General features: G+C 37.0%; 2 protein-coding genes and 2 long non-coding RNA genes across 4 annotated transcripts in view; 2 read left to right on the top strand and 2 right to left on the bottom strand.

Annotated features, from left to right (window-relative positions):
- Positions 1-12,539, top strand: part of LOC108245782 (nuclear receptor subfamily 5 group A member 2) — a 37,434-nt gene extending 24,895 nt beyond the window's left edge. The window contains exons 5-7 of the mRNA XM_017432967.3: positions 41-160; positions 5,695-5,842; positions 8,041-12,539. Of these exons, the coding sequence (XP_017288456.1) occupies positions 41-160; positions 5,695-5,842; positions 8,041-8,294 (522 nt within the window). The 3' untranslated portion in view covers positions 8,295-12,539. The remainder of the gene's footprint in view (positions 1-40; positions 161-5,694; positions 5,843-8,040) is intronic.
- A 7,589-nt stretch (positions 12,540-20,128) lies between these two features.
- Positions 20,129-22,877, bottom strand: part of adgrd2 (adhesion G protein-coupled receptor D2) — a 105,258-nt gene continuing 102,509 nt past the window's right edge. The window contains exon 25 of the mRNA XM_037978469.1: positions 20,129-20,982. Coding sequence (XP_037834397.1) covers positions 20,975-20,982 — 8 coding nt within the window. The 3' untranslated portion in view covers positions 20,129-20,974. The remainder of the gene's footprint in view (positions 20,983-22,877) is intronic.
- LOC119617487 lies at positions 22,425-22,856 on the top strand. Its single transcript, XR_005233786.1, has 3 exons — positions 22,425-22,477; positions 22,559-22,704; positions 22,799-22,856. It is a non-coding gene; the product is annotated as an uncharacterized LOC119617487 (long non-coding RNA).
- Positions 22,555-22,877, bottom strand: part of LOC119617489 — a 1,774-nt gene continuing 1,451 nt past the window's right edge. The window contains exon 2 of the long non-coding RNA XR_005233795.1: positions 22,555-22,736. This is a non-coding gene — a long non-coding RNA (uncharacterized LOC119617489). The remainder of the gene's footprint in view (positions 22,737-22,877) is intronic.

Below are 22,877 nucleotides of genomic sequence, written 5' to 3'. Positions count from 1 at the left end.
TAAACATCTTTTTGTTTTCTTACTTGTGTGTTTCCTGAAGGTGGGAGATCAAATGAAGCTGCTCCACAACTGCTGGTCTGAACTGCTGGTCTTGGATCACATTTTCAGACAAGTGCAACATGGAAAGGAAGACAGTATCCTGCTGGTGACTGGCCAGGAGGTATTAACGCTCTCACAGAACTTCCCATCAGCACAACCCACACTCTGCTTCACTCATCTACTGTGTGCTCAACAGCTTTTTATTCAGAATTGCTTTGGAACTAGGCTCTTTCAAAATCTCCAAGCTGTAGCTTCAGTGTAGGAACGTGTGTTTGATTATTCTATTAAAAAGTGCAGATTGTAACTAAACTATTAACATTTGGGACAGCTATGGATCAGTGGTTAGAGCAGCCATCCTCCAACAAGAAAGTTGGAGGTTTGATTCCACTAGTATACAGTCATATGCCAACGAGTCCCTGGGCAAGACAATAATCCCCTCATTGCCTCCAGTGAGCCCCATCAGTGTATGAATGCAATCTAAAGCATTGGCTAGACTCTATAGAATGATTTATTCAGATTAGTGTTGCAGAGATGTAGTAAAATGCTATATGGATGGGTGAGTAGATGGATAAATGAGGGTCCAGATTGTGTTGTAAAGTGCACATGCACACAGCAACACTGCAATTGCAATCTCTGTTTAGACAAGATTGCAACAGACATTGAATTTGCTAGCTTGCACTGTGATTTTTGTATTTTAGTTACACACGTGTACACATAAATGCTTCAGTCTCAAGCATAAAAACAATTACATCCAAAGTGACATGTACACATAGGTTTGCTTGGACCAACCACTGTCTCAAGAGATGGTGTAGTACAAAAAAAAAAGTTTTTAACCGTTAACAGTCCCGGGTGTGACTTGATCTGCGTAGCACTGCCGTGGCTCAAACTAGTAAGTATTCATATCCAATCACAGGACGTGTAAATGTCACGTTCTACGTGAGGCCAGCTAGAGGGCCTTACTGACACACCTCGTGATCTGATTGGCTATCGCAACTGTCTATCAACTGTATTTGCCCGTTCACTTACAGTGCACAGACGCCCACATTGTTGATTCTAAAGGCCCGGGCAGATTTCATACAGCCTGGCAACATAAGATAGCTGAATTCTGATTGGATAAAAATTTTAACCTAAAAACAACGGCACTGGAAGGAGCATAATATGACATGAAGAGAATATGAATACTTTTAGATATCTAGGGAAAGTAAATTAAAAATTAAATTAACCTTTATTATGATTATGATCATGATTCTTGGTTATGTTAGGCCAGCAGAGAAGGCCTGACGGCCCACCACTGAAACTATAAAAAAGAAGAAAAGTTGAAAATATTTTAAAACTGATCTTTACCAGGCGACGGTCCGGACACTTTTCAGGTTTGGACCTGCTGTTTGCCGGTGTCCCGAACCACTACCAGTTGGGATTCGGACCCACTAACTGCCAATCTCCTACTTAACAAATGTCAGTTCAGAACAGCTAAGTGCCCCTGTCCCAAAGTCAGAATCATCAGAGTTTGAATTAATAACAATATAAATGTGTGTCAGATCCATAGCGTTTAATCCTTCAGTAAGTTTTTGTTTTTTTAATGTAGGGCGTTAGTGGGGTGTCGGGTGTTGGGGGGTGTTGCCAACAGCAGCTCATTTGCATAATAGTGACGTAGCCCTAAAACCGCTTATTCTGAAATTAGCTCAAAACAGGCATAACTGATCAGGTGAAATCTCAATATCTGAGAAGGAATTTGTGCAGTAAATGTAATGAACATGTTTTGTACAGCCCACAGACCTATCCTAACTTGTTCAAGGAAGCATAATAGGTCCCCTTTAAGGTGTAAAGAGCTGAGTTTTGACCGAAAGATCTGGCTCTCCTGTGTTAAGCCATGCGTCTGTGGAGAGGCTGTTTAGTTTCTCCAATATATAAAGGTCTGAACATTCCTTGCTGCACTGAACTGCATACACACCACAGCCCTCAGTTTGTGTTTGGGTGTTGTGTCTTTCAGGTGAACCAGCCTCTGTTTGAGAGTGACAGTCCTGTTAGGTTTGGAATGCACCAGGATGTTGTGTTTGGAGAAAATCCTTCTGACCTTTTTGAGATATTCCTACAACATACAATATGGCAATGTTTATGGCCTTGTTCTTCTCCTTGTTCTGGTCTGTGGTGCCTTTTTTATACTTTCTTGCTAACTTCACAAAAGCCTAATTAGGATATCTGCAGCTTTTTTGATATCTTTGTGTTTGTGGCAACATGGTTAGCCAGATGGTGTAGAGTTCTAACGACAGAAAGCTTGTGTTCCAGTAGGTGGTGAGTGTCAAACAGATGGTACTGATATGTGCAGGTTGATTTCCTGTAAATCTCAATGTTGAGGCTTCGATCTCTCTCCAGGTGCACCAAACAGTCCAAAAATGGCAGTTTGTTGTTGTTAACATCCTCGCTGGTGAACTTGATGTTGCTGTCAACAGATTTGATGTGTCTAGTGAACGCTTTTACTTTCTTAGCTTCCTTAGTCTGAGTCATAAATGTACAATTAATGATTACTTTCTGATAGTTTCATTAACATCCGTTAATTTAGTGGTTCACAAGATATTTTACTAACAGATCAGCAAAGCTGACTTCAACAGTTAATGCAACAATCATTTTAAATCTCCCATGGCCTTCAGGTCAAAATGACCCAAAGTTACAAGGGCTTCTCTACCTCACTCTTTCTCGCTCTCTTTTGAGGGCTTCAGGAGGGTTTATCAAAGATCCTCCATGATGTGTAGCACAGCTACAACTACACCAAAATGTTGAACAATATCTGTAAAACTAAACCTGGAAACTGCAATGCTCCTCCAAGGACATAGGGTAATTAAACATTTTTTGGATCCACAAAATTTTAATGACCTTTTTTTGTGAGAACCCCAACATTTCCTGAAAATTTCATCAAGATTTGTTTACTAGTTTTAAAGAAATCTTGCTAAAAGACAGACCAACTAATTTGATAACTGTAATTACAGTCTGAGAATAGGGGCTGAGGCTCGATAGTCAGTGTGGTAATCTCGTAATCCTCACATTGCAAATTCGAGCCAAGGTTACAGCAGGAAGGGCATCCGGCGTGAAACAATTGCCAAATCGTTCATGTGAGTTTCCTTGCTGTGGCAACCCCTGAAGAAGGGAGCAGCTGAAAGAACTTACTAATTACAGTCTGAGAATAAGTGTGCAGACAAAGCTTTTTACTGGCGATTTAAGCTGAAACTGAACTCATCATGCTGATGAGTTGTGGTTAGGTGTTGGAAGATTTAGAATAAAAGTCAGGCTGCCAAATAATATGAAATAAAAAAAAATCCTGTGTTATTTTAAAACAGTCAGTGTGCCAGATTTAGGTGTTGATTAAATGTTCACATTTTAAGTGTCAAAATTAATCACAATGTTTGTTCACAGATATATTTCCACTTAACCATCCAGTCTATAAAAATATAAGATAAAGATACCAATTTTAAGTACAAATCTTCCCATTTGATTAGAAGCTTTTGTTCTTAATTAATTTGAATGATAGCACAAGTAATATCTGATTAGTACAACTGGAAACTTGAATACACCAATAAGCCATATTCCCTGCAGTGCCCCACTAGGAACCTGAAGTTAGAATGCAGTGAGAGACAATCATTTAAAAAGCAGACAAAAAAAAAGTGAGTGAATTCTGCAGCACGATTTCATCAGAACTATACCAGGTTAACAATGTCTTAATGTTTTTCTTATTTTTTCTGGATTTGCTTAGACATCCATTAAATGGGTAATATTAGACTTAATTTGTCAAAAAAAACTTGTCAAATGACACACTTAACATCCCTTTTCATGAGAACATGCAGAGACCAAAGCAAAGGTTTTAAACTAAAACGGTAACATTAGAACCACTGTTGTAGTACCGATATTTTTTTAAAGTTGTAGGTTTTGTCAAGCCAGGCTAAGGGAAGAAACAGTGCTTTATTGAACTTGCTTTGTAGTATAATCCTCAAAAAGAATGAACTTGAAAGGCAAATATTGCTCACGGGCCAGTATTTGATGATACTATGGTCTATAGTTTGGAGTATTTGTCTTATCATTTATATTTTTTAACATTTTTTGTTTTTTCTTGTTTTGTTTTATGCTAAAATCTAAATAAAGACCACACAGCAGGCCTGATGTTCAAATGTGTTTTATGAGCACTAGAACAGATGAAAGTGAAATTCTTATAATGCATGAATGCATTTAGGAATTAAATAGTAAAAACATTCAACATCAGGAGGTATTCCAGAAATCGGGTTTAGTGAAAACTCAGAGTGAGCTGATCCTGAGTTTAGGGAGACTCTCCACCAAAAGGCATAAGTGAAACTCTGAGTCTATCACCATGGTAACAAACTGCAAAATTAACCTACTCTGTTCAAAATCTGTTCATCATGCTGAGATATAATTTACATAAATTAATTTGCTGAATAAAATGTCTTCACAATCACTAAAAAACAGACAAATATTTTACTTTATTGGGGGTCTTTTTAAATTTTATCCAATTCTAAAATTGTAGCAGTGTGAAATTAAAATATTTTAAAACAATGAAACATTGACCCTCCTTAACTGTAGTTCTAGTTAAAATAATAAAATCTGGGTCCACTTTTCAGAGTTTTTTCTGTCAAAAGACAATCTTCTTCTCTGTTTTTTATTAGTCTTAAAGAATTATTGAGATTATTGGAGTGGGGTGGCTGTTGATCAGTGGTTTGATTCCACCAGTATGCCACATGTCAAAGTGTCCCTGGACAAGACACTGAACCCCCCATTGCCTCTGATGTGTTCCGCATTGGTAAAATCACTGATTAGACTCTATGGAATGATTTATTCAGGTTAGCTTTGTAGAGATGTAGTAAAGTGCTGTGAATGTGTGTGTGGATGGGTAAATGAGGGCACAGATTGTGTTATAAAGTGCTTTGAGTAGTCTGGTAAGCTAGAAAGACGCTATATAAGTAGAGTCCATTTAAAAAATATATTATACCTATGAAAACTATTTTTGTTCATTAGTGTTTAGTGAATGTTGTACTAAAAGTCTCACAGACATAATCTCTGTACAGGCAGGTAGGTAAGTAAAATGTAGGGTTTTTTTTACACTTAACAAGATCATATATCAAAGTAGCATGTTCTCCTTGTGCTCACGTGGGTTTATTCAGGGTACTCCGGTTTCCTCTCACAGACCAAAAACATGCATGTTAGGTTAATTGGTAACTGCAAAATTGCCCCTAGGTGTAAGTGAGAGCTTGAATGGTTGTTTGTCTTATTTGTCTCTATGTGTCCCTGTGATTGCTTGTGACCAGTCCAGGGTGTCCCCCGCCTCTCGCACAGTGACTGCTGGAGATAGGCACCAGCTCCCTGCGACCCGGACTGGAGAAGCGGGTAAAGAAAATGGATGGATGGATATCTCAAAGTATTACTTGAAGAATAATCTATGCTAAATTCAAACCTGTCATTACCAAACATAATTTCTTTGTTTTTGAACCTTTGTCAAACATCACAATATCTTCTAATCATCCTCTTTTCAAATATGGCTTTTGTTTATTTTTCATCGATAAGGTTCTTTTTTTCTTACAGAATCTTTTAGGTTAAAAGGACATTGAAAAATAACCAACTAATATTTATGAAATATTTCTTTGCTTGTGGTTGCAGGTTGAACTATCATCCATTGTGTCCCAGGGTGAGGCTACTCTATCCAGTCTGGTCCAGAGGGGTCAGGAGCTGTCAGCGAGGCTGCGGGCGCTGCAGATTGACCGCAGAGAAATTGCCTGTCTCAAGTTCCTCTTGCTGTTTAACCCTAGTGAGTAAATCTCACAGCTGTGTTTTACCACTGCAGTTAGAAATGGTACAACATCAAAGAATCAATATCAGGTTAAAAACAAGTATGCTATTATTGCTATTCATGTTTAATACATTAAAATATTTCACAAAGGCAATGTCAAGATAATATTGCCTGCTGCCAAATGCAAAAAATGATAATGTGCATATGTGTCCTCATTTTTCTGTAGCTTTAGCAATATATTTCATAAACCAGTGAATAGATTTTAATGAAACTGTCAGAAAGCAACCCTTGGCTGTACATCTACACCTAATTAGCGTGACGCTAATCCTATTCCAAGTGGCTGACACAACTAAGCATCCTTATCAAACACAAAGATAGCTATAACTCAGTAAATTTTACATACATTGAGCAAAAAATTGGGATGGTTGTAGCTGAGAGTAATCCTCAATTTTTTGAGTGCTAACACATCTTGCCAAATCTCACAATAAGGCATGAGGATGTGCTTAACCTCTCTTCCAAGGTTTGATCAAATTGACTACAATTCTTATTATAAGATGATTTTACTCTGAAACTCTGGCATGGTGGCAGGTGATAGGCCTTCCTTCGAGGAATGCTAAGTCTCTAATTTTAAGATGAAACAGCTTATACAAACGCATATACTTACAGTATATTTTAAAAACAAGTCTTTTCTTCGACATATTTCAAGATTAAATAGGTTTTTGAGTGTGTCGTCTGTGGATGATGCATTTCTGTTGAATAGCTGATGCAAAAGTCTGTCAGTTTGTTGGGTATGCATTGCCATACATATGATTGTCTCTCAGTCTGAATAGCAACACTGGCATCTTAATGAAAAAAATGTCACAATTGCACATAATATGTGGTTCCTGTTCATATAAGGTTACAAGTGTTTTCCAACATGGCCTTTCTTCCTCTGATAAATTGACTTAATTAAATTTCTAGTCTTGACAAAAGCCAATATTAACAAAGACAACCTCTTCCATTGTCCACTAATGGCATTCAAAAGAAGAGTAATGGATGGGTCTATCGTTTGATAGTCAGACTCACATTCATGTAGTGGCTTGTGCAGATGGAGAGAGCATAGATGTGGCTTGCTCAGATTCTCAGAAGTGTTTGCTGTTGTGCGGTGCTAAAGCGGGGAACAAAGAGCTTTTGAGCAGGGAGAGCACTTGTCATACACAGAAAATATTTGCTGTCTTTGCCAGTGGCTTCTTTGCTCGTGATGCTGCTCTGCCTCATCTTCAGAGTCAGGTTTGTTGGGGGTAATTTAATTGCCCTTAAGCAGTTTTGAAAAGATGATTCAGAACATAGATTCAAAACATTTAATTACTGTGTGAATAGAATCTCCGAGATGGGCTCAGCTGATGCTGAATGCCATTCAACTGGAGGGCAAGGCTATTGTCGCTCTCTCTCTCTCACAGACACACACACACACAGACATACAAATACATAGTGGGAGCCACCCACACACAATAATCTTTTGATACAAAATATATAGATGAATAAAACTCAAACATAAAGCCATAACAGAGTGGACTGCATGCTTACTCGTTAATTAATGTACAAGAACAAGCTGAAGAAATGTTTTTGAATAAAAAATGGAACATTGGATTTCAGCTGCAGATTTCATTTTTAACAAGGAAAAATCTGAACTTGTTTACTTTCAAGTGTGCAAAATAAAATAAAAAAAATCTAAATCTGATCCTGTATTACATTCCTTCCTTTTCTGGTTCATCTTACTAGTATGTAATTTTAAACATTTGACAGAAATGTAAATGTTGAAAGTAAACCTATGATATAGGTTATTATTGACTTAATAATAATAATAATAATAATAATAATAATAATAATAATAATAATAATAATAATAATAATAATAATAAGACTTATGACATGTTCAGGGTGTCCCCTGCCTCTCGCAGAGTAATGGCTGAAAATAGGCACCAGCTCCCTGTGACCTGGAATGGAGAAGCGAGTAAGAGAATGGATGGATAATATTAATAATAACAATAATAATACATTTAGTATGTTTTACATTAAATGTAGAGGCTCATTGAACAAGTTTCTGAGTCTATAAAGAGACTCTGAGTTTTCAGTAATAAACAGAATAAAATTTATAGTATTAGCATTTCATGTACAATCAGACATGATAATTCAGTTTGTGTTAGAACTAATTTATTTCCTCTGTCTGGTTGCAGACGTAAAGCTACTGGAGAACCAGGCATTTGTGGAGGGGGTCCAGGAGCAGGTGAATGGAGCTCTACTGGAGTACACACTTACCACTTATCCTCAGTTTCAGGATAAGTTCAGCCAGCTGGTGGTCCGGTTGCCTGAGCTGCGCTCTCTCAGTACGCAGGCCGAGGACTACTTGTGCTACATGCACCTGAGCGGAGAGGTAACCTGCAACAACCTGCTCATCGAGATGCTGCATGCTAAGAGAGCATGTGTGTGACAGGGGGCACAGAATTTCCTGCCACCATGTTATGTACGTCTAAATAAAACTAAGTTTGTGGACATGAAAGTGTGTGTGAATGGTAAAATTTAAACTACAAAAGCTCCCACTAGCTTGTCTTTGTTAGGGCTATGCTTGACTTGGAAGGGAGGAGTTTTAGAGTATGCGATTACACTTATGACTTACGATTTTGAATGTTTTTTTTTTTTTTTTTTTTTTGATGTCCCACACAGTTACTTTAATATGACTTTTAAAGATTGGATTTTCTGTCCTGGTTTTAAACCTTTAAACTTAGATCTATGGGAGGAGTTACATCATATCCTTTTGATTAAATCAAACATCAGTGAAGCATAAAAGACAAACTTATGGAGACCCCTGCGGTCATGATAGCAAAACATATTTAATTTGTAAGAATCCATCCTCTTAGTTTGCTAAACTTTGTGTGCCAATTTGTAATCCTTCCCCTATTTAGGTAAGGCTGGATTTGCTAACAGACAACATTCTGGTTGAGAACAAGCGATATATCATTGTTTGGGTTTAGTAATGGTAAAAAGTTGGACAAATTCTCATTTCCAGAATTACTAACTTCTGAACAAGGTATCAAACCATTGTAAAATTACAAACATCACCTCCTGCCCACTGCAGAAAAGAAGACAATACAGTGTACCATATTCTGTCATATTCTTAACTGGACAAGTGTTTAGAAACCATCAATAAAGTAACATAGAAATATCCTTTTTTCAGAATTATACAAATGTTCATGTTTCTAATTTAACTCTTGAAATGACATTAAAATGAAAGATAAATAAGTATCTGATGTGATTTAGGTGAAAATATGGACAATTCTATTGATGTTTTTGCATATTACAGCCTGAAGCTGCAGTTTGTATGGTCCCTAAATTTTCATCACTTCAGATGTTGTGTTTCATCTCTTTCCCGATCAACACTGAAAACAAAACAAATTACACCTGCTGCACATAGACACCAATGTTATTGTGAATCTGTGTGAAGTTATCTAACCTAAGAGAGAGGATTTTTATGACCTCAGATTTTATTTTTAGCTATGATCCTTAGGCGATTACATACAAGTACTGACTGGGTAATATTTAAGCTTTAAAGAAAATGGTCTGACTTATAACAATGCTTAGATAAAATTGAAACATGGTATCCAGATTAGTGTTGTGTACAGTTCCCTGATTTTTTTTCAATATTTGTGGAAATCACAACAAGACACTTCCTAGTGCCACTTTTAAAGAACTTTTACTGTGAAATCTGACACTGGTGGATAATGGGAGGATCAGTCTATTTGCTGAGCAAAGAGAAATTAAACTTAAGTACTGAATGCAACAAGGAGTCCTAATAAATCCAAATTGTAAAATAACACTGACCTAGAATCTTCATTATTAGGATGAGAAGGTACTTTGGGACAACATGATGGGACTGCACTTCCAAGCCTACAGACAATTTAAAGGTGAAAGCTTTATGAGTTATGTTTAAATCTATTTATTTAACTGGGAAATGTCAAAACCAGATGACTTAATGAGCTACGTTCCGGTTTAGCTGAACATAAATTGCCGAGAAAATAGAAATGATAAAGATGAGAGAGACACCAAAGAAGAGGACACTAATTTAAAAATCAATTACAAACAATAGGGAGTAAACAGAGCAATATTTGGTTAGATGAAATAAAATAGAAGTCATGGTAGAAAGGAATCTAAGAAAGACTGAATCTTCTTTTTTAATTAAAGATGTGAAAAGAAGCATGTTTGTCCTTCAGTTTTCTCTGTTAACCCAGGGGGAGGAGGGGCACATGGAATCCTGCATTTTGTTAATGAGGATGTCTGACTTCTGAAAACAATAAAATCTGAGAAATGAAGATGTGACATGCTTATTCACTGTTCAGCTCACTAAATCAAAGATCTCTGTGGGTGTAGACAGATACTGAAGCTGGATTCCTCTTTTCTTAATGTAAACAAATTATAAAAAATCTGAACATATCATTGTATCAGGTTAACAGTAATACCACAAAAAAGTTTTTAATAGATTTACATAAACATTTTTCCAAAAGTGAGGAATTAAGGGGCCTTATTTTTGGATGACAACTCAGCTACACATTCAAACAGGAAAACCTCCTTCAGTGTAAAGGTAATCATGACACTGCTATGCTTTCAGTACTGACTGATAGGTTTATCCTGCCATTTTCTCTCCCGCTCCTTCACCACACTCTATATTCCTTTCCTGGCATGACTTTCTAGGCTGTGTCAGAGTGTAGCCACAAGCTGAAAGACAAGGCCAAGCTAGCTTGAGACTACCACCATGGGTATCAGGTCTGTGCTAGATTGTTTCTATGACCCTGTAACAATCATGGTTGTAGCCTAGGCATAAGGGCAGCATGGCTAGTCCCGTTTCGAATTCTCAAAGACCAAATCACAACAGTACTAACAAAACTTTTGTGCTTGCTCAACAATTTTCATGACCAATCACGCTGGAATGGAGAGCCAACTGTGTTCTTAATACACACCCAATGCCCTCATCAAAAACCAGCAAAGACAGACTATGTTCTGGCTGAGTTTTTACATCATACCATGGTTGTCATCCAGTGTGCCAACACCAACTTGGACACTGTCTAACCTTTACCTCTCTTTGGATCTCGAAGGCTAGTTGGGGACTCAAAATTGTGAGAAAAGTGACAAATTTCCCATTGCAGTCTCACAGAAGTGTTTGCGACAAAACAACCAGTAATTCATGTGGTTAAATTTTGCATAACCAGTTTTAAAAAATCAAAGCTTATTTTTGTGTGCTATTAAAATTGTATTCTAGGCGGTGCACATTATTTTATTGTCCACCTCCACCCACAACATACCCACCGTAGCTAGCTTTGTACCCACCTTGGCAGCCAATCCCATGTTTATGATGTAATCTACTGGAATAGATTTATGAAATGAAGATAGGCAGATTTGGAGAAGTTTTTCAATAATTATTTGCCTGTCAGGATCTTGGGGTTTTTGTGTTTGTTTTATAGGTTGAGTTTATATATTCGTTATTAGGTCAATCGTAATTTTGCTGTAGTTTTGTCTGGGTAATTTCCCTTGAGTTCAGCATATTTAGTCATTTAGTTTCCTCCTTCTTTCATTAGCCATAGGTTCCCTCAGTCATCACTGCCTTCAGTGATGACTCTGTTTTACTCCCGTTAGTATCCTGGTTCCATGTGGTGATTTTGTTGTTCCTGTGCATGGTTTTAGTTTTCAGTATTGTGCTGCCTTGTCAGCTGTTTATTTTAATATTTTAAGTCTTTTGTCTAAATTCTGTTTAGCTCTTCTGACTATGCCTGCACTTTGCATGAAACTACAACATGGTCAGCAGTCACATCCAGGTAAAATACTGGCCTAAGATCTGAGCAAAGATGCTTAGACAAACAGCTGGTAGAGTAGTGATGCCTAAGAACAACAGCAGACCTTTTATAGTTATCATAAAAGGGTGCAGATATTCAGAGCAGTAAAAATAGACAAGCTGAGACTGTATCTAATTGTGATCCTATATGGGTTAAAGCTCTATTGCAAGTCACTTTAACTGTCTGTTGGGAAGCATGACAGTAAACTTATATTGGACAACTAGACAATGATGTGGTATGCCTTATTGGATCATTTGGCTAAGAAATATTGTGATTGTGGACTCAACTGTGGCACTTACTGTGTTGAACATTCATTTTTCGTCCCTCCAAGAGCAGCAGTGATAAACCAGTCTGATCCTCTCTGTCACCATAACCAGTGAAAACAAAGACACTAAAGGTGTTTTGTAAAATTGTGCAGCTCAACTTTCTTACTGTTGCCATGCTAAATTATTCCTTGTTCTTTATTTCAAGGTGTTATAGACAATCCATCCGCCTGCCTTAACTCAATGTCTGCCTGAATACACACACATGCACCTTGGTTTTCCAGTTGAGACAGCTGTGTGTTATCACTCTGTACAGTGTATTTATGTTGTGAAGTGAATATCTACTACTATATGAAGATACCTTACAACACACACACACACAAACAAAAAAACAAAACATAAAAAACCATGTATCTGCAGTCGTTACTATTGTGGAACTGATTCTCCTGATATTGTTTTCTTTGTTCAGTTACATTTTGTTTTTGTTTGTTTCATTTTCAATGAGTCAACAGTCTGTCCATGTTAGACTTACATGCTTTGCTCCCAAAATAGAAAATGTCCAAAACATTTTTTTTAGATATATTTTATTGTTATAGCATAAAACAAATAAAATTCAACAAAGTAAAGCTTTACTTGTGCGTTGGCGTTTTTTACTCACTTAATTCAGCAGTCAAAGGTTTGAGCCTCATCTTACTGAAGAAACATTCACATCAGTTCAGTTCAAAACACTAAAACACCAGTTAACAAGTGTTTTTGTTTCTTTTACAATTGGGTTTTTGAAATAGTGAGAAGCAGTTACATTTCTATTGCAGAAAAAAGTTTTTCATTGGGATTTTATTTTTCTCAAATCAATTCTTCTTCAAAATTCATCTACATTTTGACTAAAGAAAGAGCATGCAGGTCATGTTGAGTACACTGTGTTGTCTAACAAGACTTCTAACATCAAAAATAAGTTCATTTTTATGATCTATGTTAGCTGTGGCATAATAACTCCAGCAGTCAGACAATATCACATTACTGCGTTTCAACAAATTCACTGCAATAAAAAAGAGGAAAAGTACCAATAATGGATACCAGCTGCTGGTAATAATGCAGATATCTCTGCAGTGATTGGAAAAATCTACTTATGTTCAGCAACAGTATTTGGAGCCAAACAGAGGGCAGTCTGGTAGAGGCAAACTTCATTAGATCATGAGTTGTGTTCGTTCAAATTGGTGGGCTGTAAAACTGCTGCAATTGGTTTAAGTTAAATCAGAAAGATTTTTAGCTCCCAAATTCCGAAAATGTTGGGATATTGTGTAAAATGTACAAACAGTAAAATCAGAATGCAGTGATTTGCAAACCTCATAAACTCATATTTATTCAAATGGAACATAGTAAACATCAAATCTTAAAACCAACATATTGTAGCATTTTTAGGAAAAAACGAGGTTATTTTGAATTTTATGCAGCAAAAGATATAAAATATTTCTGGGCAGAGACATGGCCATATTTTTCCACTGTGAAGCATCCTGTCTTCTGCAAATGCCTAGGAACTGAGGAGACTACTTAAGTTTTTGGACATAATTTTGTCTCATTCTTGTCTGATGTAGGATTCTAGCTGTTCAACAGACCTGGGTCTTCTTTGTAGGATTTTTTATTTGCATGATGGACAAAATGTTTTCAACTGGCATGAGGTCTAGACTGCAAGTAAGCCACTTCCCTGAAAAAGAAGTTTTCTGAATGATAAATCCTGCATATACTGTTTTATATTGGTGATATGCACACCACCCATGCCAGAAGCACTACTGTACAACCATACTATTAGAAAGGCAGGCTTTTAAACTGTGCGCTGATAACAAGCTGGACAATTCTTCTCCTCTTTAGTACGGAGGATGTGGCATCCACGGTTTCCAAAAATAATTTTAAATTGTAATTTTTCTGACCACAGAACAGTATTTCACTTTACCTCAGTTCATTTTAAATACGCTTTGGCCAAGATAAGGCAAAAGCATTTCTGCATTTCAACAGCATGGTTTCTTTTTGCACAATAAAGCTTTAACCTCCATTTGTGGATAACACAACAAACTGTGTTTACAGATAGTGATTTGTGGACATGTTCCTAACCCCATGCAGTGATGTCCATCAAAAATCAGAACCTTTTTTTGATGCAGTGCTGCCTGAGGGCCTAAAGATCACAGTCTTCCAATACTGACTTTCAACTTTGTCCTTTGAGATGTTAAATTTCTCCAAAATCCTGAAATCTTTTAATATTATGAGCTGTGGATGAGGGATAATCAAATAATTTTCAATTTTCCACTGAGGGATATTATTTTGAAATCGTTCCACTATTTTAGACAGTTTTTGGAAGACTGATGAATCTCTGCCTGTTTTTACAAAAATATTAGGCTTCTCTAAAATGCTTTTTATATACCTAGTCCTCAAACTGACCTGTTGCCATTTAACCTAATTAGTTGCAAAATGCTCCTTCAGCTGTTTCTTATTTGTACCACTTGCTTTTACAGCCTTTGGTTGCTCCTGTCCCAAGTTTTTGAAAATGTGTTGCTGCTGTACAATAAAAAAAAATTCTTAAAGAAAAAAAATGACGCAGTTTTTTAGTTTAAACATGTGACATGCTTACTACGTCCATTATGAATTAAACATTCTGCTTTTATTTGCATTTTACACGTCTCCACTTTTTTTGAATTGGGATTCTAAATGTTTCCAGAGCTTGAAGAAACTGAAATATCCAGAAAGTCATTTGTAACTTAGAGAAAGTCACTGAAATAAATGAAGAGAAGCTGAAAACTGTGTAATATGATCAAAGTTCCAACAATGTGTGTAAATCTGAAATTACAAGTGTGAAGTTTGACCCCAAGTCTTAACTACAAATCAAACTGTGCAGTGAGGCAGTCTAACAAGGTTGAGTCAGATTCTCTGGACAGGTTCTACAGACAGGTTCTTCCTTTATAATCCTCTTGCAAGTCCTAAAAGTAAAGTAGAATTTTAAAATGATGTACTGCAGCTTTGTTAAAATAAAAATAAAGTAAGTCAACACTACAGTTACACTCAGGACATTAACCACTCTTTTGTTTTCAGTTTCATAAGTTAAAATCCACCCAAATGATTACACAATCTTAATACTTTAAAATCTACATAATTTTCAGAACCAGCAGTGGAAACGAAAATAGAAACTACATGCCCTCTAATTGGACAGTTCAAATTCTGACCACAATCAAATCTATTTGAAGTATAGCAAGGGTCAAAATGGCTCCATTTAGATGTGCAGGATCTCAAGCTTAAAGAATTTTCCAACCTCTTCATCTTTATCTCCATTGAACATCAACTTCAAATAATTATGCAATATTTTTTCTCGGATGTGGGACGACGTAACTCTTTAGCTTAGTTTTTTTCTTTTTTAACAGGTACATCTCATCAATAATCATATAGTTTATTTAGGACAAATTTAGCAAATAATCATTTGCCTGAGAGGATATCTAATGTTTTATAGCCCAACTAAGAATTTTGACCACTTGTTTAGATCTTTGAAATTCCCATTGATCATTAACTATAGTTTCAGTATTGAAATCCAAATTCAAAAACAGTAAATGTCTGAAATATTTTACAAATAAGGTCTAATGATAGTAGTCAAGAATAAAAGGAGCCAGTAAGGTTTTTTTTTGTTTGTTTGTTTTTTTTACATCTTATCATCTTGTTTTGGGTAATGTTAGTTCTCTGGCTGGTGATGTGATGCTTTTTCACATATTTCACACATTTACTTTACCAGAACAAAAAAAAAATCATAATGCATATTACTGAACATAAGATCTCTCTCCTCTAAGTCTCTGCTAATTAATGATTTGATAACTGATCATCCAATTGATTTATTTTGTCTAACAGAAAACTGGCTACAGCAGAAAGAATTTGCTAGTATAAATGAATCCACTCCTGCTAATTATCTAAACTTTCATGCTTCATGAACAATAGGTTGAGGTGAAGGAGTAGCTGCTATTTTTCAGTCAGGATTATTGATTAATGATAAACCAATTATTAGACATATTTTTTTAGTCTTTGACCCTCAGTCTTTCTCATACAAAATGGAAATCAGAAAAAAAACACTTTTACATGTTGTTATATATCAACCAGTAGGCCCTTATTCTCAGTTTTTGTCTGAATTCTCAGATTTTTTTGTCTGATTTATCATTGTATACTGATAAAGGCATAACAGTGGGGGATTTCAATATTCATGTAGATGTTGAAAGTGATAGCTTAAACATAGCCATAATTAATTATTAGAGACAATTGGTTTTCCCAAAATGTCCACAAACTTACTCATTCTCTTCATCATACTCTTGATCTGGTTCTGATATATGGTGTAGAGAGTAAACACATAATATACCCTATCCTAACAATCATTTTCTGTTTGACCATTTTTAATAACCTTTGAGTTTACATTTACTGATTACACAACCACTGAGAGTAAATTTCATTATGGTAGATGTTGATCAGAGAACACTGTAACCAAATTTAAAGAATCCCTTCCATTATTATTTTCATCTGTCTTGCAGAATAATGCAATCAGTAGAGCAGCAACTTAGATGATCTTGTTGATATTACCTCAATGTAAACATCACTTACCACAATTGATCCTTAGAAGAAGAAAGTAATCAGTCAATGGAAGAGGGCTCCTTTGTTTGTTAAGAATTACTTACTTTAAAACAGGTATCTAGAAAGTAGGAAAGAAAATGGCACTCCACTGGAATAATTTTATTTGACCTGGAGAGATAGCCTGCTAACATACAAGAAAGCCCTTTATCAGGCTAGAACTGTTTATTTTTCATCTTTAATAGAAGATAATAAGAACAATCCCAGATTTATGTTTAGTACTGTAGCTAAACTAATGAAAAGTCCAATCACTGTTGAGCCTTGTATCCCTATAACTCAAAGTAGTGATGACTTTATGAAATTCTTCATAAATAAGATTACTTCAATTAGAAGGAAAATTCACTCCATCCTTCCTACTGCTGCCTCTTCTTCCCTATCAGATGAGGCAGCTTTAGAAGTGTCACTAGAACCTAATTTGTGTTTGGACTGCTTTTGTCCTGAGCTTTTCAAATTGTCAAAAATAACACCATCTAAACCAGGGGTGTCAAACTCCATTCCTCGGGGGCCGCTCTACTGCATGTTTCAGATGTGTTCTTGCTTTAAAACACCTGGTTTAAATGGATGACTTGCTGATTTAGTGAGGAGGTAATTAAACCATTTGAATCAGGTGTGTTGGAGCAGAAAAACCTAAACCTCCCAGGACAGCGACCCTCGAGGCCTGGAGTTTGACACCCCTGATCTAAACCATCAACATGTTTGCTAGATCCCATCCCAACCAGACTGATCAAAGAGGTATTCCCCCTACTGATGACAATGTTCTTTTGGCTGCTTCCTTTTACAGGAGTTGCCACAGCAAGCAAACTTGCACAAATTACTTGGCAATTGTTTTTCCGCCAGATGCCCTTACTGCTACAAACCTGCGCTCAAACCTACAATTCTCAAGATTACAGGACCGCTGCACTTGACCACCAAGCCACAGCAGCATTCAGGTATTCCCCGTAATACATATCCCAATTTTGGATATGCTTAGCTTGTCTATATTGACTGGTTATGTGTCACAGAGCTTTAAGGTTGCTGAAATTAAACCTTTCTTTAACAAACCCAATATTGATTTAGGAGTTCTGGCCAGTTACAGATGTATATCTAATCAATTACTCAATTAGTTGCATGTCAATTGTGGAAAACTCTGGACAGAAATAATCTGTTTGAGTTTCAGTCAAGGTTTAGAGCTTATCATACATAGCACAGAAATAGCACTGGTGAAAGTTACTAAAGATATTCTCATGGTCTCAGACATTAGCCTTGTGTCCATACTTGTCCTGTTAGATCTCAGTGCAACATTTGATACAATTGATCACAATATTCTATTGCAGAGGTTTGAACATGATATTGGGATTAAAGGAGCAGGTCTAAAATGATTCCAATCATATTTATTTTTATAGATTCCAGTTTGTAAATGTTAATAATCAATCTTCTTCATACACCAAAGTTTGTCATGGAGTTCCTCAGGGTACAGTGCTTGGACCAATGCAGTCTTTAAGGTTCTTATGTTATTAGACACTTAAATATTTCTTCTGTCTCTTCTGACATAACCTGACATGTTTCAGTGACCAGAGGTGTCACACCTGCTGTTCCCAGAGGTGGTGTCGGCCCTTCAATGTTTAGTGACGTGCTGACACCGCCTCCTACTGCCCCCTCATCCTGGTTCATGGCTGTGTGAGCTTGCCTCCTTATTTCCAACGTGGTAGCCAACTCTTGTGGAACTAACTTCAACTTTTTGTTTGTGAGGTTGACACCCTGTCTACTATCAAGGCTAGGCTTATTACTTTCCTTTTTGATAAGTCCTATAGCTAGGGTTGGCTTGGGTTTCCTGAGCTATACCTTAGTTATACCGCTATAGGCTTAGACTGCTGGAGGACAAATTGACCACATTTCCTCACTCTGCTGTTGTCTTTACTTGCTCTACTGTAATTATTTCTATCATTACCATGTGTTTTTCTTTCTCTTTCTATCAATAGAAACTACACATAGACAGGTCATTCTATGTTTGTCTGAGTCTCTTTCCTGTACTCTAACCCTAGCGGATCAAAGCAAAAGCCCACTCGTCCTGAGCTTGGTTCTGCTTGAGATTCCATCCTGTTAAAAGGGATTTTTTTCCTTTCCACTGTTGCCAATGTGTTGCTCAGGATGGAAGACTTCGGTGAAGTTAAGTTTCAACACAATCTGCCTTAGTGGGCCTGTGGTACTATTAGAAAGTCTTCTGTACCATTAGTTTTAGCATTGTCATGTGTTAGGTTATTTAGCCTTCCTGTACATTTAGTTTAGTTTATCTTAGCTCATATTTTAGAAAGTGTTAGATAGTTAGATTACTAATTGTTGTTTAGTTCAGCTTTAACTTTATCATAATTTTATGTAGATAATTTTAGCTACTATTTTGACTGTCTTAGCTCATGTTTAGATATGTCTGGTTTGGTGATTTCATTTAGATTATCCTATATTTCATTTAGATTATACATGATTAATGTGTTTTTCTTTTTTGTGTTTCATTATGTACCTGCTGTATTGGATTCTGTTTCTGTTTCTGTTGTAAAGCGCTTTGGATCGCCTTGTTGCTGAAAAGTGCTATATAAATAAATCTCACTTCACTTCACTTCACTTCACTTCCAGTCTCTTACTCAGTGAGGCTTTCAAAGACTCTCTCAGGTCAGAAATTAATTTATACATAGATACCAATGTTCCCTCTGCTGGAGTGACATGGGAAGCACTAAAGGCATATTTAGGGGTTCATATCATCCAGCAGGCTTAATTTTAAAAGAAAGCAAACACTATTAAATTAGTTACTTTAAAAAGACAAATTGAGATTGCAGAGACTAGTTTCAAAAGGGATTCTTCCTAAGTAAACTTGAAGAACCCTACAAAGTTAAAGTACGAATATAATACTATTATGTCAAAAAAGCAGAATTTAGTCTATTTCGTGCCAGACATCTTGTTTGTCCTTACATATAATTATTTGTGCAGATGAACAAGGCACCCTCAGGCATCTGGAAGTTGCACCCAAGGATGAACCAGACTTGTGCAAGTCCACAATCCTCTTCCTGATGATATCTTGGCTGATTTCTTTTGACTTTCCAATAATGTTACACAGGGAAGCAGTGTGTTTCAGGTGTATCTTAAATTACATCCAGAATTGTGTCTCCAGTTAACTCAGACGTTATCAATGAACCTATCAGATGACATCAAATGTCCGAATAGTAATCTTAGTATATTTAAACTTTTGACTTTGAAGAAAGTAATAAAAACTGCCTTAATTTTAATTGCTCACTGGATACAAGATATCCAGTGAGCAACCCAGAACTAGCAAGGTGTACCTAATGAAATGGCCACTGATTGTATGTACCTTTGCTTTTAGAATGGTGTGTTCTTGTAGCACATAGCTGTTGTCTAACAAGTACAAGAAGTTGTGCCAGGATTGAGTCCAAAGCATGGTGTGATTGTCCATATACATTGTGGTATTCTTGAAGAAAAGCGATGCTGATATATAGAAAATTGTGTTTGAATTTTTGATCTGTTTATTGAAGTAATACTGTGCACAAAAGATTTGCTGTACATTAGGTAACTGGTACCTGCAACCAAACACAAGCATGCATGACATGAATGGAGCTGTAGTTCTGACAGGAGGTGGAACTATGATCTCATTGTTTCCAACAGGTTGGGTTTATGCTGTCAACACAATAACCTAATGGGGGTGCTTAAGAATTTTCTCACTGTGAAACCTGGAATCATAAAATGTTGTTTCTTTGTGGATGAAAAGCTGAAAAAATAAAAAAAAACATTCAACTACCCACAAAATGCCATTCTCATGTTGATGGGGCCCTATATAGTGTGGTGAAGGAGCAGGAGAGCACCTCAGGAAGCAGAAAATAGCAGGAAAAGACTATTTGGCAGTTACTTAAAGTGCAGCAGCATAATAAACTCAGGATTCTCCATACTGACAAAACAAAGCAAAGAACCCCCCCAAAAAAACAAAACAATCATGATTTCAGGAAATTGTGTAATTTATTAAATGACACTTCTTTAAAGTCAACTTTCCACTGAAACATTCAAGATCAATGATTTAATTATTTTTTTCTCATTTCAAAAAGTTACAACAACAGTCTTGTTTTGTCAGTTGATGTCTATTGGCTGAGCAGTATATGATTCAGGTGTTCACACACTGCAGTACATAGCCCACTCACTCAAGCAGGATCAGTTCAGCTAACAAGTCCTTTCAGAGGCGTTCCTCCATCAGCTGATGAACCTGAACACAGTGAGTTTGGTGGAAATACTGATCTGATGTTAGCAAGGGACAGTGATAGTGGGAGAAGGTGAAGCTTCAATGTTCCTTCGTGTTCATTCTCATCCTCGTGCTCTGCCTGTAGCAAGTGTGTCTCTCTAGTGGCAGCTCAACACCCTGTAGAAAATAAAGTGAAAGGTATTAGCCGCAACTCCCTGCTCTGTCAAATGTTTCATGTTTTTGCATTATGAGTGTGTTTGTGGACAAAAGAGGGCTGATAAAGGGAGGAGCATGAAAGGGTGAGTGAGAGAGAGCAGGTGTTGAAGTGCTTAATGGCTGATGGTGTGAATGGCCACCGCTGGCCCATCTTGATTAACAGAATGAACCTCTGCTTTGTCTCTGCAATCAACAATGAGCGTGTAGAGACCCTCTAACACCGTCCATCCGGCGCTCCTTGCAGACGCCTCAACATTTATAAAATCTATTGAAAACTTCCTCCTCCCCACTGCCAGTCCACTTAGAACATTTGATAGTGACTTAACCTTCTGTAAATATGGAGGCCATCTGTGGTTTTTGTCTGTACATTCACCTTAACAATGACCATGGGGGGCAGTTCTCACACAGGCCTGATGCTGCACATGGCACAGGTAAATGAAAGCAATCAGAGACAAAATTAACCCCCTTTACTCTTTCTTTTCCACTCAGCTCTTTGTGTGGCATCTGAATATTCCATGTCAGAGGTTCTACTCTAACCCTCAGGTTTGATGTCACTGAAAGATTATATTTTGTACATCAACACTTCAATGATTTCAAAGGCAAAAATATATATAAAGTACTATATAGAGCCCTTGCAGCTTATCTGAAAAAAAATTATATGATCTACTGTATGTCAATCCCTTACACTGTACATCAAGCTTCCTTTGTTAGGTTATTATGATGTTGCAATAACTGATAAATGTGGAAAGTTTCCTAAAATCAGAGAACTAGTTGTCTCAAGCTTAGCAATAAGCTTTAATAACCATCAGCTGGATGTCCATTGTTTAAATAAATCCATATGTCATTAGTACAGATTGAATGATTTAGTGAGGTCCTCAGACTGGCTCAGGTAGAGCTCTAAGAAGAAAATAAAATTAGACTACTTATTGCAGGTGTGTGTGTTGTGGAAATGGGGCCACATGTTTCAATTCAATTCAGTTTATTTATATAGCACCAAGTCACAACAAAAGTCATCTCAAGGCACTGTACAAAAACATTCACATAAATTATAAAAACAAATTAGTAAAAGTTATCTATCTAAGGAAGAAAGAAGATTGCATTGAATCTTCACTTCTAGTCGTAGTCTCCCATTATGAGCAGCACATTGGCAAGAGCAGAAAGAAAAAACTCCCTTTTAACAGGAAGAAGCCTCCAGCAGAACCAGGCTCAGGACAAGTAAGTATCTGCTTTGACTGGCTGGGAAACATGACTGCAAATTTGCAACTGAAAATGGATATTTTTGAACAGAGGTGGTCATGTGTGATGCTGTATTTGTGAGGATCTGGGGTTTGGCTCCACCTTCTGGGTGGCGCCACTAATCATTGTCCACAGGTGTTCCTCATACCACTGATGAGACCACACAGGATTTAAGCAGCAGGCTGTGATCACATCTTCGCTGGAGCATCAAACCTACTGGGTTAGATTCTCTGCTTCAGCGTCTAACCTGAACTCTTGCTCCTAGTGTTAACTACGTTCTTTGTTTTTGCCTACGCCCTAGGTTTTTGCTACGCCATGACTACGGATGCTAAGAACTACTTACCTGGAACCACTCGGATACTTACCTTGCTGGAACTGGCTTGTCACTTCCTGGAACTCCTGGAACCGCTCCTCCTCTCCTCGGCGCTGCATTCACCTCCTGGATCTGTAAGCAAACAAAAAGACATTATAACCACCACCTTGCAACCGTCCCGGACCAAGACTCGTACCCGAGACTCACCTAGCTCTCCTTCTCTTGCAGACCCCTCCGGATACCGCCCACTGTATATAGTTTCACCCTGTAAATAAATTCACTTACCTTTATATCTGTGTCTGGTTTC

This window comes from Kryptolebias marmoratus, linkage group LG1 (assembly GCF_001649575.2).
Source record: "Kryptolebias marmoratus isolate JLee-2015 linkage group LG1, ASM164957v2, whole genome shotgun sequence".
Classification (NCBI taxonomy): domain Eukaryota; kingdom Metazoa; phylum Chordata; class Actinopteri; order Cyprinodontiformes; family Rivulidae; genus Kryptolebias; species Kryptolebias marmoratus.
This window is presented reverse-complemented; position numbering and strand designations above follow the sequence as displayed.